The 15,446-nt window shown below is 43.3% G+C and overlaps 1 protein-coding gene across 2 annotated transcripts in view; it reads right to left on the minus strand.

Annotated features, from left to right (window-relative positions):
• Nucleotides 1-15,446, minus strand: part of C2CD2 (C2 calcium dependent domain containing 2) — a 48,763-nt gene that overhangs the window by 10,063 nt on the left and 23,254 nt on the right. For both annotated transcript variants that reach the window (XM_045002543.1, XM_045002542.1), the window contains 6 exons: nt 14,974-15,035; nt 10,111-10,238; nt 9,428-9,599; nt 5,993-6,106; nt 1,772-1,899; nt 885-1,197 (listed from right to left, as the gene is read on the minus strand). In XM_045002543.1, the coding sequence (XP_044858478.1) occupies nt 885-1,197; nt 1,772-1,899; nt 5,993-6,106; nt 9,428-9,599; nt 10,111-10,238; nt 14,974-15,035 (917 nt within the window). The remainder of the gene's footprint in view (nt 1-884; nt 1,198-1,771; nt 1,900-5,992; nt 6,107-9,427; nt 9,600-10,110; nt 10,239-14,973; nt 15,036-15,446) is intronic.

Here is a 15,446-nt window from a genome sequence, read left to right on the forward strand (position 1 = left end):
AGTAACAGGCAAGGGGGTAAGTGGAGTCCATTGAACAGAGTGTCCCCAGCTCACCTCCCAGCTGGTTTCTTTCAGGTTCAAAATCCCACCAGCCACAACAGAAGCAGTGAGACTCAAATTCGCCTCCAAAGTTAGTTTGAGGACAGTGGAAGAAAATCTAATGAGCCACAAGGCACAAGACGTGCCCAGGTCATTTGCAGCCTGCAGACACACTCAGGCAAGTATCAGTTATGATAACAAAACAATTTGTCCCTTATTTAAAGAAAACAATCACATCCTGTGTGTCGCTCTCTTTTGTAAACACTTGTATTATTGAAAAAGGCAAGAGGGGAAAGGGACAAACTGTTCAATGGGTAGTTTAATATGCACGAAGAGTAAAAAGTTTATCATGGACATAAATATCCTTTTGTGGGGAGGAGACAGAGGGAAGTTGTGCACAGAGGCGATGGTGGAGGGGGTTGTGGATTTGTACTGTTTTCGCTCTTTATTTGGGCCCTCACTATTCTTGATCTTAATTTACCAGAAAGAATTTGCATCAGTGAATTTGCAGTTTGGTCACTGATCTCCTCAGAGAAGCCAGATGACTGAATGGATTTGGAGCAATTTACCCTCTCTCTCCTGGAACAAGTCTTTCCATATTGTGATGGAGGGGCACAGTGTGGGGAAGCCTGTACTGTATTTTTTGTGGTTAACTAGAGGATTTCATTCTTCAGGGTTATCAGTCAGGCACTTTTTACCAGCACACACAAAAAAAAAAAAAAGGGTAAGAATAGAAAAGAATCACCTGATAGTACTGCTTGACAAAGACACTGAAGTTCAACTATAGAAATCAGTACTTGGATACAATACTAGATACAAGACAAGTATCAAGAGAGCTCATATACCTTTAGATTTTTTCACACTCCCAGATTCCGAGACACTTAATGAACTCCTGGACATCTCTTCACAGTCCTGGCCTAAGAGAGCATTGCTGTTCCATTGTTGGCTGCTGTTATCCAAGTCCCACGCATTATGGCTATTTTCCTCTGGATCAGTGGCAGGTAGCATTTGTGAAGCAGCTAGTGGTAGTTTTTTATTGGAGGGGACTTCTGTGGTAGAATCCCCCACCGTGGAAGAGGCTTCCTCTTTATATGAGTCATCCATGGCTGCTGCATAGTCCATCATCAGTGCAGCTTCACTGTCCTGAGATAAGGAGGTCTGCCACAGTGAAAGAGAGAGAGATAATTAAATTTAAAAAAAGACACTATTTGCTGGACAAACCAATCTCCATGCCAAGGGTTTTATTCATTCTTTTCACCCTGTTTGCATTGCCCAGATACTGCCAGAAATCCATAGTATTGCATATTCTCTTTGCTCCTTTTCTTAGCAGAGCACAGAGCTAAATTAACTTTGGCTTTAACAAAAGGATTAGGGCTTGGTTTAAAAGAAAACAAACAAAAACAAATCCACTGACCAGTAGTGATTACTGCAGTGGAAGACTTTCCTTTGCAAGTAAGCATCTGTGTGGAAGGAACTAAAAACACATCAACTTCCAGAAAAATCTAAGCTTTGGTTAAAAAAAATAGTTTTTTTTTTAAACTGTGTCTGATTAACTCTCTGCTTTTAGGCTTAACTTGCAACACAATTTCTGAAGCAACAAGGATATAAACCCAGCTTCTGCAAAAACTGTCAAATGGAAGAGAGCAGAGTGCATGTTCAAGTATCATACTCAGCAAAGCGAAGAGTCTCTTCAGTGTCAGGCACTAAACACAAGTGTGACTTTGAACTCTACCTTGGACACCCCTGATATGATAATGGTGCTTTTCTTTCTTGGAGATTTCAGCTTCTGCTTTGCAGACTCACTTAACTGTCGAATGGCTGCTTCAGCAACTGGATCAGTGCCATTCAACACCAGCAGCTCTGAAAAGAAAGGAAAGTGCTTTAAGATAAAAAGTAGGCAAGGGTTTAAGTGCAGAGCAAAGCATAAGAGCAGGAAGACAGCTTGAATTTTAAACACAAAAATAGAGAGATCAACAGAAATCATGTAACTAAACACCACATAATCAAACATAAGCCAAATGATCATTTTAGTATTAGTTTCCATTCCATTCCCAAATCCTTCCTTTGTATCCTGGAATAGGTATATCATTCACTCTTCCAAGACTGTACACGAAGCTTCAGAGTCTCTCTGGACATAGAATAATAGAATTGTCAGACTGGAAGGGACCTTGATAGGTCATCTAGTCCTGTCTCCTGAACTCATGGCAGGACTAAGTATTATCTAGCTCAGTGGTCCCCAAACTTTTCAGTCGCACCCCACCTTACTCCGTCCGCACCTCCCCCCTCTTGAACCAGGGACAGGGCACGGACGGGGTAAGGAGGCAGAGGCTGGGGGTAGGTTTGGGGCCAGGAACGGAGCCACGGCCAGGGCCTGAGGCTGGGGCCAGGAGTGGAAGCCACCGTCAGGCTGCAGTTGGGGGCCAAGACCGGAGTGGGGACAGAGCTGGGGCCAGGAGCCGAGCCACAGTCAAGAACCGGGGCCGCAGCTGGGGGGAAAGGCTGGAGATGGACCAGGGCTGGGTGGCGCTCCATCACCACCCCCTGTGGGAGTTAGCCCGGGTCCTGCCCCCCCCCCCGGAAGGTTCCTCCATGCTCCCCTGTGGGGGGAGCGCCCATTGTTTGAGGACCCCTGATCTAGACTTTCCCTGACAGGTATTTGCCTAACCTGGTCTTAAAAATCTCCAATGATGGAGATTCCACAACCTCCCTGAGCAATTTATTCCAGTGCTTAACCACTCTGACAGTTAGGAAGTTTTTTCTAATGTCCAACCTAAACCTCCCTTGCTGCAGTTTAAGCCTTTTGCTTCTTGTCCTAAAACCTCAGCGGTTAAGAAAAACAATTTTTCTCCCTCCTCCTTGTAACAACTGTTTATGTACCTGAAAACTGTTATGTCCCCCCTCAGTCTTCTCTTCTCCAGACTAAACAAACCCAATTTTTTCAATCTTCCCTCATAGGTCATGTTTTCTAGACCTTTAATCATTTTTGTTGCTCTTCTCTGGACTTTTTCCAATTTGTCCACATCTTTCCTGAAATGTGGCGCCCAGAACTGGACACAAGACTCCAGTTGAGGCCTAATCAGCATGGAGTAGAGCGGAAGAATAACTTCTTGTGTCTTGCTTACAACACTCCTGCTAATACATCCCAGAATGAGGTTCTTTTTTTGCAACAGCATTCACTCATATTTAGCTTGTGATCCACTATGACCCCTAGATCCTTTTCTGCAGTACTCCTTCCTAGGCAGTCATTTCTCATTTTGTATGTGTGCAACTGACTGTTCCTTCCAAATTGGAGTACTTTGCATTTGTCCTTATTGAATTTCATCCTATTTACTTCAGCCATTTCTCCAGTTTATCCAGATAAATTTGAATTTTAATCCTATCCTCCAAAACACATTGCAACCACTCCTGTCTTGATATCATCTGCAAACTTTATAAAAGTGTACTCTCTCTGATATTATCAAAATCATTGATGAAGATACTGAACAGAACTGGCCCAGAACTGATCCCTACGGGCATTGTTCCCTCTAATTTTTTCCATCCATGTGCGGAATGAATTTTGTTATGTGCACCAATATCGAGGTAATGTGCGGCACCAGTAGAAACAAACAAACAAACAAAAATCTAGATAAAATATATATATATTTTTAAAGTTACCATAAGGATAATTACTCCAGCCAGGACAGGTTAGGCATTTTAGAACTCACTACTGAAAGAATTAAATTTAAGCATAAGAGAGAAATAAAATAAAATGCACAGACCAGTCAAAAAACTAAAAGAATAAAATTACAGAGAATATATGTACAATTCAGGAAGTACCAAGAAGTAACAACACCACAAGTATGTGTTGGGAGATGAGTGTGAAAGAGACTGGGTCTGGGTGTGCGTGTTAGAGAGCTGCTGGGGAAGTCTATGAGAGACCATGCACTGTCTCTTTAAGGCACTTGCCAGAAGGCTCAGAGTGCAGCAGCTGCCAGCAGCGATCCTGCTCCAGAGCCCTGTCCTCTCTCCCCTGCTCTGTGGAGATAGCGTACATGGGCGGGGGAGGCAGACATCCTGACATCAGCGTCTCTCCTCCTTGCCCCCTTTCTGCACAAGCAGGAGGGTCCCAGGAGCAACTGGCCTGGGGCTCCAAGGCAGAGGGCAGGAGCAATGCGGCTGCAGAACAGCAAGGGGAGGGTCACCTGAACACATGCTGCCATGCGCAGCTCTGCTAATCAAGTGTGCGGCACCTGATTCACTCCTGGGCTGCCATGCGACCGCACAGCTTAGAGTGAACACAGCCTGCAGGATCCCACTCAATATGCCCTTCAATCTTGACTGTGAACCAGTGATAACTACTCTCTGGGAATGGTTTTCCAACCAGTTATGCACCCACCTTATAATAGCTCCATCTAGGTTGTATTTCCCTGGATTGTTTATGAAAAGGTCATGTGAGTAAGTATTAAAAGCCTTACTAAAGTCAATATATACCATGTCTACTGCTTCCCCCCTTTCCACAAGACTTGTTAGCTTTCTTTGACAGGGTATCAGGTTGGTTGAAATGTTATAAATGAAGTAAACATATAGGCCTTAAAGAAGAGTAAGCCAAAACAAAACAAAAAAAAATTAAAGTAATCTGCATGAACTCCAGCCCCTGCATTGATGTACAACAGCCTACCTACCATGGATCTTTGTCCTTGGGCCAGCAGATCTTCATCGTCCAGCAAACCCTCCCAACTGTTTCAGGAACTGTGTGAATTGGCTCCAGAGAGTGTGCTATGTACTCTAATCTCTACCCCAAAGGAGCAGTAAATTCCACAGCATGTGCCATTTCAAGATGACATAAATGAGCCTCTACAATTATTAATTTCTATGATACTATAGTTCCAAGAACGGAGTGATGTTCACTGTGACACAAGGAGCGAAGGACACAAGGACAGTGGATAAAGGAATTTTTTTTTTTTTTTTAAAAGTGCATTGTAGGAAGACATCCACAAGACCATCTAAATAAGGACACTGAAAATTCAAAATATGGAGGGGGGGAAAAAGGTGTTTGCACTTATATACACTTGAAGGGTTTGGGTCTATATTGAAATAGATTAAAAAGCATATGTAACCACATGCCAAAAGTGAATTCAAGAACGGTTCTACCACCACCATCCCTACCTAGTATTTTAAACACACTTCATCTTCTATCTCTTGGGTGATTTACAAAAGGTAGAGAAGCAGGCACAGTGAGGATACACGAGTTGCTTAAGATCACAAAGTGAGTCAGTGGCAGAGCTAGAAGAGAATCCAGTCTGCTGACTTCCATAGGCGGTCTCTCTCTTCCAGTAATTTATACACGAGGGAGAGAGCACCGTCTCTGACAGGAGGACTCAGCAGCGGTGCCACTCACAAGGGCTTTTGTGCCCTGTCCCCTCCGGTGGAAGAAGTTTAGGAACTGTGGATTAGGGAGTCTTTGCACCTTCCTAATTCCATGGAGCCCAGGGATGTGTAGGAAAGAGATACACCTCTACCCTGATATAACGCGACCCGATATAACACGAATTCGGATATAACGCAGTAAAGCAGTGCGGGGGTGGGGGGGCTGCACACTCTGGCGGATCAAAGCGAGTTTGATATAATGCGGATTCACCTATAACGCGGTACGATTTTTTGGCTCCTGAGGACAGCGTTATATCGGGGTAGAGGTGTATTCAGTTGACAAGTAGAGAAGAGCCAACCTGGCTGCTGCTCCATTGGCTTCCCTTCTCTCTTAACAGCACAGCCCCTTGACAGATTTTCAGGAAGTTAGGAATTAGTTACATGCAGACTTCTACACTAACTGTAATATTTACTAACATAAATGCTATGATACCTGCCAGAAGGCACTAAGGCATGGGTCCTGCTGTTAATTTAATGTTTTAGGATAATCTATGGCATAGCAGAGAAAAAGGGATATAGATACAGGCTTTGGAAGTTTCTCTCTTACCTGTATCCGAAGAGGATAACACTTTGCTGACCGGAGCACCTTGACAATGGATTGCTTGAACTGAGAAATCCTTTTCAATCACTTTCACTTTAGCAGGAGTTTTCACAGGAGAATCTGAGAAGCAAGTTTCTCATTTATTATCTCTCACCTAGATACTCTGGTGATAGGTATTTTAGAAACATGTATAACAAAAATAACGGGCATCTGAAAAAGTGCTTTTACTGATACAAATTAGCATTTGAAAAAACCTGTCTAGTATAATTCTGGGCAAAAGTTCTGTCACTGGTAAATGCCAAATCTTCAGTCTTAAAATGAGCTCATTTTTCTGTTTATAATTTTGATTTTAAAACATTCTAGACAAAAGAGCCACATAAATAAAACTAAAAAAAGTTTGTGCAATGATTTGACGACTGTAACTCATATTTACATTCACACACACACACACAAAATTTTAAGAGGGTTTTAACTGTCTGCCTGTCACAGAAGGGCTAACAACACTAGTTACAGCAAGGCACAGTCTGGACCAACACTGGACAAGCTTCCTCACACAACACTGCCAATCCACTTTAAAAATAGTTATAGTAATCAGAATTAGAAAGAACCAGCCAGGTCTGTAATAAGCACAGACTCTGGCAGTCTCATCAAGTTGTATGATAGTGTTGTAATGTGGACAAGCATCTACCAGAAGCCAAACTCATTTCCATTGGGATCTAAAACAAAAAGTCTAATATTATAAATAAAGTGTAGACATTACTGAATGCTCTGAGAGCAACAACAACTAAGGTAAGTAACACAGGGAGCTCTTGGTATACAGTGTTAAAGAGATCCCCTGGGCTGGGTATCTGCATAATAATTCACTGAAGGGTGGTACTTGGGGTCTCTACCAAGAATTGGTAGCCCACTGGTCATCATAATCATTGAGAAATGTATGTGCAGATAATACTTAAAGGAGTTATGTATCTATACTTAAAATTACATTTTTAAGGTCTTGGAGTTATGGGAGGTCACCAAGAGGTGACATACCTTGGAAATATTCCTTTCAGGCAGGAGGTAATTAGCACCTATCTCCCTGTCCAGCCTCTTGTGTATTGTATGCCTCGCGCTGTAGGCCTGTTTGCAGACTCAGGGCACATCTTCACTTGCAACGTTAAAGCGCTGGGCACAGAAGCGCTTTAATGTGGCTTGTGTAGTCGCAGAATAGCGCTGGGAGAGAGCTCTCCCAAAACCAATCACCTCCACGAGGGGAACAGCTACCAGCGCTGGTGCACTTTCTATATTGGCACATTAGAGCGCTGAAACTTGCAGCGCTCGGGGGGTGTTCTTTCACACCCCTGAATGAGAAAGTAGCAGCGCTGTAAAAGTGCCAGTGTAGACAAGCCCTCAGTCTGAACTGAGAGATTGTGAAATTGAAGAGAGGAAATCTACAGGAAGAAAAAACAGCAGAGGGTGTCCTGTTTATGAATAAAGGCCAAGGGCTGGTCTGGTTTATCTTGAGCCAGGTCTATACTTACAGATCTGTATCGGTACAACTACCACACTCCGAAGTGTGAAGAATCCACCCCCTGAACAATACAGTTACACCAGCCTGACTCCCCACGCAGATAGTGCTAGGCTGACAGGAGAGCTTCTCCCGCAGACACAGCTACCGCCACGCAGGGAGGTGGATTAACTCCACTGACAGGAGAAGGTCTCCAACCAGCATAGTAGCATCTTCCCTAAAGATCAGTCGCACAAGCGCTTCTGTAGCACCGTATGGGAAGACAAGCCCTTGGAGTGCAAAGAAACACAGAATCCTTCAGTGAGGTGGCAAACTGACAACATGCAGGTCTCATGAAAGAAGAGTTAAAGCCTGTCTGGCTGTAAAGCGCTGCAGGGATTTTGGGTGAGTAGTACTTTATTTAACAAGAGCCTCTCATGTCTAATAAGTCCCATCTCCAGAAAGAGAGCTATAATTCTATTTTATATGTAACCATTTGCATACGATACTTCTACTTGCTACTACTTGAATCTCTATGCTTGGTTAAATCAACTTAGATATGATCGCAGCATAAACCTATCTAAGTGCTGTGTGTTTGGTGGAGCAGTGATCTGAGGTGGAACTGGTAAGCTGGCATATACTGCTCTTTTGGGAGAAATGGATTTGTGCGTACTGCAAGTGACCAGTGGACCAGGGGCTGGCCACTCCAGGGAGACACTCAGAGAGTTCAGGGATTGGACTGTGCCTATCGCTAATCAACAGAGTACCAGCGGTGCCTGTAAGGCCTAGAGAGGAGGGTTTATGTTGCCCGTGGCCAGCAGAGTTAGGAAGCTGACCCCAGCAAGCACAGACAAGGCTTCTTCATGCTAAAGACAGGGAGTAGCAAGGTGCCTCACAACCTCGGGTTACCCCAGGGAAGCCTCACTATGTAATCAAACTGTTTAATAAGGAAGATCCCTGTCAGGAATCCTGGTCAGGTGTGAATGGTAGCTTAGAACACCACCAATCCATACTAAAGAGTTGGGGGCAGAGGAGATAAACAGGTCAAGAAATACAGAAGTCAGAAGTTAATAGTTTTAAAGCAGTGCATTTTCCATATAGGTAATATGGTTTACTTATATCCTCTCTTGTGGGTATGTATGCCTATGGGGATGTGGGAGGGATAAAGAGGGTGGAAGAAAAGTGGGTAACTCCACATTTTCTTCCCTTCCCCCACATGACTGACAACAGAAGTAATATACTTCAAGAAAGCATTATGCATGTTAAAGCAAGATACCCCCGCAACTTCAATTTCTGTTCTGGTAATACTGTCCTGTCTCTTTTGCACTTGGTCTATTTTTTTTTTCAAGTTTTCTATATCACAGACAATCTGACATCTTATAAGAGCGCCTACATTAGCAGATTGTTGTGTGCTTTTAGAGTCATGTGCCATCTTTTTACAAGGGCAGACAGAGATGATCACCTTGACAGGGTGTAAGAAACACCTCAAATACAATGGATTTATACGTTAATAGCAGCATCATATTAGCTACTCTACCCCACTCTTAGAGATTCGTGTTTTCGAAGGGAATAGTAAACACACACACACAAAAACCCAACCTCACCAAAGAGAGACACGTAACATTCACAGTACCAAGCAAAGGAAGTCATGATCATTTCTCACCTTCCTTACTAGGAGGCTGATTCTGCTCCCACTGAAGTCATTGGCAAGACTTCCATTAACTTCAGCGGGGCAGGACCTGGCTTCATGCAAAAGAAATATTTTATCCAAAGTAACCAAGACCACATTAAAAATAAAACCAACCAATCAACAAAAAAAACAAACACCTAAATAGATCTAGACAATATTCTTTTTTCTTTCCCCGTCCCCCATAGGAACTATATTCCTAAAAACCAACACAAACCAAACAAACAAACAATCTTGGATTTGCATTTTAAAGTTTCACTGATGTCCTCACCTGGGCTCAGTGCAGAATGTTTCCCTTCGAGTCGAGGTTTGGTTTTCACAGCAGTAACAGTAGTGACTACAGTCCCACAAGGCATCACAGTTCTATCCTTTTCTATTTTTGTGGCAGGAAGCTGAGCAGGAACTAGACAGGATTTTGACTCATTAGGTTCTACATAAGAGAACTAAAAAGAGAAAAATTGGTAATTAAAGTAATAATTACACCTTAAAAGGAAAGAGAGACACTTTGAAACAGCAGCTGGAATTGTAGAGTGGACTAGATCAAAGCACACTGATGAACTGTTAGTGCATGTTAGCAAGGTACCCACAGACCTTTAAGAATGCACCAGAGTAGCGTGGGGCAGATTGACACCCCAGCTTGCCATGAACTAAGTGTTCGTGTAGACAAGCCCTTAGCAGACCCAAATTATTCCTTAAAGCTTTGTCCATAACAGTCACAGCTTTTGCTTTAAGTAGGTAGGGTATGATTCACTGTTACCCTGCACCTTATGCAATCATTTACACAAGTACAAAGCGAGGTCACAACACTACCATTTTGATTAAGTAGCACAACACTCAGTTGGCACTTCTGTAAATTGTTACAAAACGTGCTAGGCAATAGTGTATTGGGCCTGTATTCTTCAAATGGACAATCTGACAGTCAAAAAGTCAACCATAAACATAAGAATGTGATACCTCTGCAGTGATCGATCCTAGCACAGGGCTATGGGTGCTGGGCCTGCTCTTCAGTGCAAAGCTTTGTTGTCCAGAAGGCTGTTTCCTGAACAAGTCTAAAGGTACAGTTGCCCATGCTGAAAAAGAACCTAAAATAAATGAAAGTGACATAGTAAGATCTTGTCTGAGCTGTCAATATCTTTGAAGTTATTTTGAAAAGGTGGAAAACAGAAGCAATTGCTACTTCAAACTGCTGAGGCACCTAATATTGCAAAGCATTATCTCTGCAGCACAATAAGGTATTTACTTTATAAAGAGACAGGATTATTTGCAGAGGAAATTTTTAAAGAAAGATCTGTAGTTCTTGCAGGCTAGGTTTTTAGAATAGTTAACACTGCTTGACAGAAAATAAGGCAGATACTGAATCATTAATAGTTCCACTGGTTTTGTTTGTTTTAATAATTTTTCCTCTGCATCCAGGACACTTGGAGAAAAACAAAAACAAAACAAACCTCTAGAGATTCTGAACACTGATGAGACTGTTCAAAATACAATCCAGCTGAATTCTTTCATTTTCTCCTCAATTGCCCTTGTCTTGTACACCTCTACCCCGATATAACGTGGTCGTGGGGAGCCAAAAACCCCTACCGCATTATAAGTGAAACGCTGTTATATCAGAGTAGCGATGGCAGGGCTGCGGCAGTGATTTGAAGAGCCCCAGGCCCTTTAAATCGCCAGCCAAGCCCTGCTGCCACAGCCCCGGGGTAGCGCCGGCAGGGCTCCAGCGGTGACTTAAAGGGCCCGGGGCTCCCTGCAGCCCTGCTGCTACCGCGCTATATGCGAACCCGTGTTATATTGGGTCGCGTTATAGCAGGGTAGAGGTGTATTTCATAGAGGGTGCTCCCTGGATTCATTTTGGATTGGTATAGCCAACTAAGAGTACTCCCTTATTTTGGTCTTAGAGTGCAAGTTTAGATTCTCTCTCTCTCTCTGTGTCTCTCAGATATCTTATCGTTATGTTAAAGTGGAATTCTATTGTTAACAAAATTAACATGAATCTAAAACTTTGTTATGCAAGTACATGGGCAAAATCCTAGCCCCTTTCATGTTAATGCGAGTTTTGCCACTGATTTCAGTGGAGTCAGGATTTCACTCCATTAAGTATTAAGTCGTCAGGATTTCCGTATTTCAGGGTGACAAGCATTTATGATTCTCCTTACTGCTGTGCTACAGCTTAGCTTCTTCAACTGACATAGAAAGGCCCTTTTAGATTAGTCTACTATAAAAGACGCTCACAACACTGGCACCCCTTCTACCCAGTAAGCCCCACCCCAGTAAGTTCACTGTGAGACAGGAATGCCATTATTCTTCAGTATTGCTATCAATTTTACACGGAAGGCACTCAGATGCCATGGTGAAAGGTAGCAGTATAAAACTGTACGATAGATGGACCTACATTAAAGTTAGACGGCTGCCATCCTTTCCCACATTCCTCTTCCTAAGATTTAACAATCACTACCACCACCACCACCCACATATCCAATTAAATATTACTTTTTCAGAAATTTTAAGTCTGCTATTTTATATTTATTTATTTGTTAGACTCTTTTTAAGCAAATCAAATAAAGTAATAAAAATGTGCCATTAATGGTGTATGGTATGTGTAGTGGTTGACACATCTTGAAAGACTGTTATTAAAGACACCTACAAAAAAAATCTGTCCTGCCCAGGTAAGTGATAATACATACTTTGCCCCCTTACTGTGAAGTGTTATTAGGATATGGCTCTACATTAGACCAAAACTTTTTTTTTGTTTTTTCCTTTATTTGTGTGTGAGTCTTTCCATCCTCCACATCTCTATTTATATGTTTTTGACAAAATGGCTATTTCCCCCCCTCACATTTGTCTGCTGAGGAAAAAAAAGTTACTTTCTGTATGTTTCTGATACACAACCATTTCCACTTAAAAATCTGTGGCCCAACAGAGCTTTTAAAAACAGCCACAATTGCCAAAGTGTAACAAAATACAAAACTCACCCACCCTTGTATGGTTTTCGGATAGTTTTGTAATTCCTTTTTTCCAACCTTGAATTTAAAAACACATTCTATGTGACTAACATATCAAAGCCATATTTAGAGTGCTAACAAGTTACTAAATATGGCTTACATAAGTTATATTGGATAAGGGCTTAATTAATAAGTAGTAGGCAGAAGGTTGGAGGAAAGGTGTGTAGTGTTTACTTGGTGGGTTGTGGAAAGTTTATCACAGTACTCTAACTTGTTTTTAAATCATTATTAATCTAAATTTGACAATACCAAATAGAAGAGAATAGCTAAGACTCAGAAAGGATGCTTCCATTTTTACAGAATAATCCTGACATATTAGCAAACTGACCCATGAGGTGTAACACTAAATTTAGAGTTTTTACCTAAAGTGAAGCACTAGGATAGAGAAAAACTGCTCAAAGTAAATTTAGTTGGAATGGCATTAAATTAATTATTGAAGACGAGAAAGGATTGGAGTGTATCGACAGAACTTGCATTGAGAACTCTTGGTCCAGCATTTAGCAACAGTAGCAGACAAGGAAGGTGGCTTGTATTTAGAAGGGTCTATTAGAAGTTTAAGAATTGTGTGCAATCACTGTACAAAACAAATAATACAATAAATTTGGTACAAAGTACCATGGCTCATCTGAAAGTTGTGAAACTGAACATTCCCTTTGATCTTAAAACCTGCCTATGCCATCCCCTCACCAGCAATCCAAGAAGAAAAAAAATATATGCCTGCTCCTCTCCTGATCAAGTAGAGAGTTACTCTGCAATGGAAACGTCTTTCTTGTAAGTAGGGATAAGGAGCTCAAAGCTGGGATGGTAGAATCAGGTATAGTATCGTACAATTTCCTATAGTCAAAGTTTGATTATACATAAGTGGGATTATGTGCTTGGAAACAGCCAGTTTGGGCAGAAGGGAAATTAGGATTACTTTCTATTCATCCACTCAGAGGCGGTGGATGTATTTTTCCCTTCTCTGGCACAAGAAGTTTTATTTGAAATTTTATAAACACAAGACTATTCAGAGTTGGTAAGCAGTTCTAGACACAAGTGGCACAAGGGTTTGTTTCTGGGCTATGGTAAGCAGTCAAACTTTTGCACTCTGTGTAGAAGTGCAGCACTGTTCTGCTGGCCTGCCAAACAGTAAGTGGGTCTCATAAGCCCATTCAGGAACATAAAACATGGGAAGTCTAAAGTAAGAGAATATTAGAGGGTGGAACCATAAAAAACAGCAGACAAGCTCAAGACAGCACTCAGACTCAAGTCTTGTTTGCACAGTCCTGCCTTAGGGCTTTGTTAAAAAAATAAAGCAAAACCCAGGAATATGGAAAAGCATTTGCACAATACCCGTATTGTTCCGAGTATAGGCCGCTCCTGATTATAAGCCGCACCCTTAAAGTTTGGTGCTATTTTAAAAAAAATAAATTTTTAACTTTTTTTAACTTAAAGAAAATCTCAGCCGCGGCCGGGACTTAGAGGGCTCTGGGCTGTCTGCCGCGGCGGGGAGCCCTTTAAATCCCAGCCGCGGCCGGGACTCAGAGGGCTCTGGGCTGTCTGCCGCGGCGGGGAGCCCAGAGCCCTTTAAATCCTAGCCGCGGCGGGGAATCAGAGGGCTCCGGGCTGCCCGCCGCGGCGGGGAGCCCAGAGCCCTTTAAATCCCAGCCATGGCGGGGAATCAGAGGGCTCCGGGCTGCCCGCTGCGGCGGGGAGCCCAGGGCCCTTTAAATCCTAGCCGCGGCGGGGAATCAGAGCGCTCTGGGCTGCCCGCCGCGGCGGGGAGCCCAGAGCCCTTTAAATCCCAGCCGCGGCCGGGACTCAGAGGGCTCTAGGCTGCCCGCTGCGGCGGGGAGCCCAGAGCTCTTTAAATCCCAGCCGTGGCGGGGAATCAGAGGGCTCCGGGCTGCCCGCCGCGGCGGGGAGCCCAGAGCCCTTTAAATCCCAGCCGCGGCGGGGAATCAGAGGGCCCCGGGCTGCCCGCCGCGGCGGGGAGCCCAGAGCCCTTTAAATCCCAGCCGTGGCGGGGAATCAGAGGGCTCTAGGCTGCCCGCTGTGGCGGGGAGCCCAGAGCCCTTTAAATCCTAGCCGCGGCGAGGAATCAGAGCGCTCTGGGCTGCCCGCCGCGGCGGGGAGCCCAGAGCCCTTTAAATCCCAGCCGCGGCCGGGACTCAGAGGGCTCTAGGCTGCCCGCCGCGGCGGGGAGCCCAGAGCTCTTTAAATCCCCGCCGCGGCTGGGATTGAAAGTATTTTTATTGGTTTTTTTTGGGCAAGATCCCGCTTATAGGCCGCACCCCTAGTTTAAAGACTTAAATTAGGGGAAAAAAGTGCGGCCTATACTCGGGACAATACGGTATCATCCCTTGTGTCAATGTTTGGGGACATAAGAAAACAGCGAAAAACCTCCACCCGCTTCACAGCAGGAGGTCATCTAAAACTACCACTGGAGTTAGCCTTTGATCCTTAATTTAAGTAGCTAAGCCCTAAAGCAGAACTGGGCTTACAAACAAATTTAATTCTGAAATCCTTCCTGGGTTGACTTTTTTTCTTTTCTTTTTTTTTTTTAATATAAATTGTTCCAAGCCAGCAAAACTCCCGGCTCCTCTTTCTAGGGCTCTCTTGCCCCAGCGACTATTAGCCTTCTTTGTTCCTGGAGTTATTGAAGCGTACCTGATCTGACTACCAGGATTAGTCAGCAGAACAGATCTACATTAACTACCAACTTCTGACAGCTTCTCACATGATCTTATTCAACTGTGTAAACAAAAGAGGATTTATTTCAAGATCTCAGTAATGCCCATGAGGGGACCATGCAAAAGAATTCAGTTGCAGTACTTACTATCCAATTTCTCATCTTCCAAGATCTGCAGTTGTAACTCTTTTGATTTGGCATTTAATTCACTGTGGAATAAATAAAATGATGTCAAGCCTTTGAAGAGTTTTCATTCCTACTCCAGTTATTGTACTGGGAATGTTTCTCTCCTCTTCATTTTAAATCACTCTTTACACAAGGCTTTATTTGTCTCACACCTTGCATATTGCACCATACAGTGTGGTGTTATTGTCCAGCCAGTGGAAAGTGTTAGACAGCATTTACAGCACTCTGCTTTTCAAATACTGTCAAGACAACATGTGCGTCACTTCTTGACCTCAATTAACTTGAGGGAAGGGAATGCGGAGGTGGAGCCTAACCTTGGATCTATCTAGCTTCCTCACTAAATTTAGGATTGCCAAAACATTTCCTTTATAAGAGGGCCTTTTTTTCAGTTGCTTATAAAACTTTGCCTTTCAGGATGAAGTTTTCCATTTATG

This window comes from Mauremys mutica, chromosome 1, assembly GCF_020497125.1.
Source record: "Mauremys mutica isolate MM-2020 ecotype Southern chromosome 1, ASM2049712v1, whole genome shotgun sequence".
Taxonomy (NCBI): Eukaryota; Metazoa; Chordata; order Testudines; family Geoemydidae; genus Mauremys; species Mauremys mutica.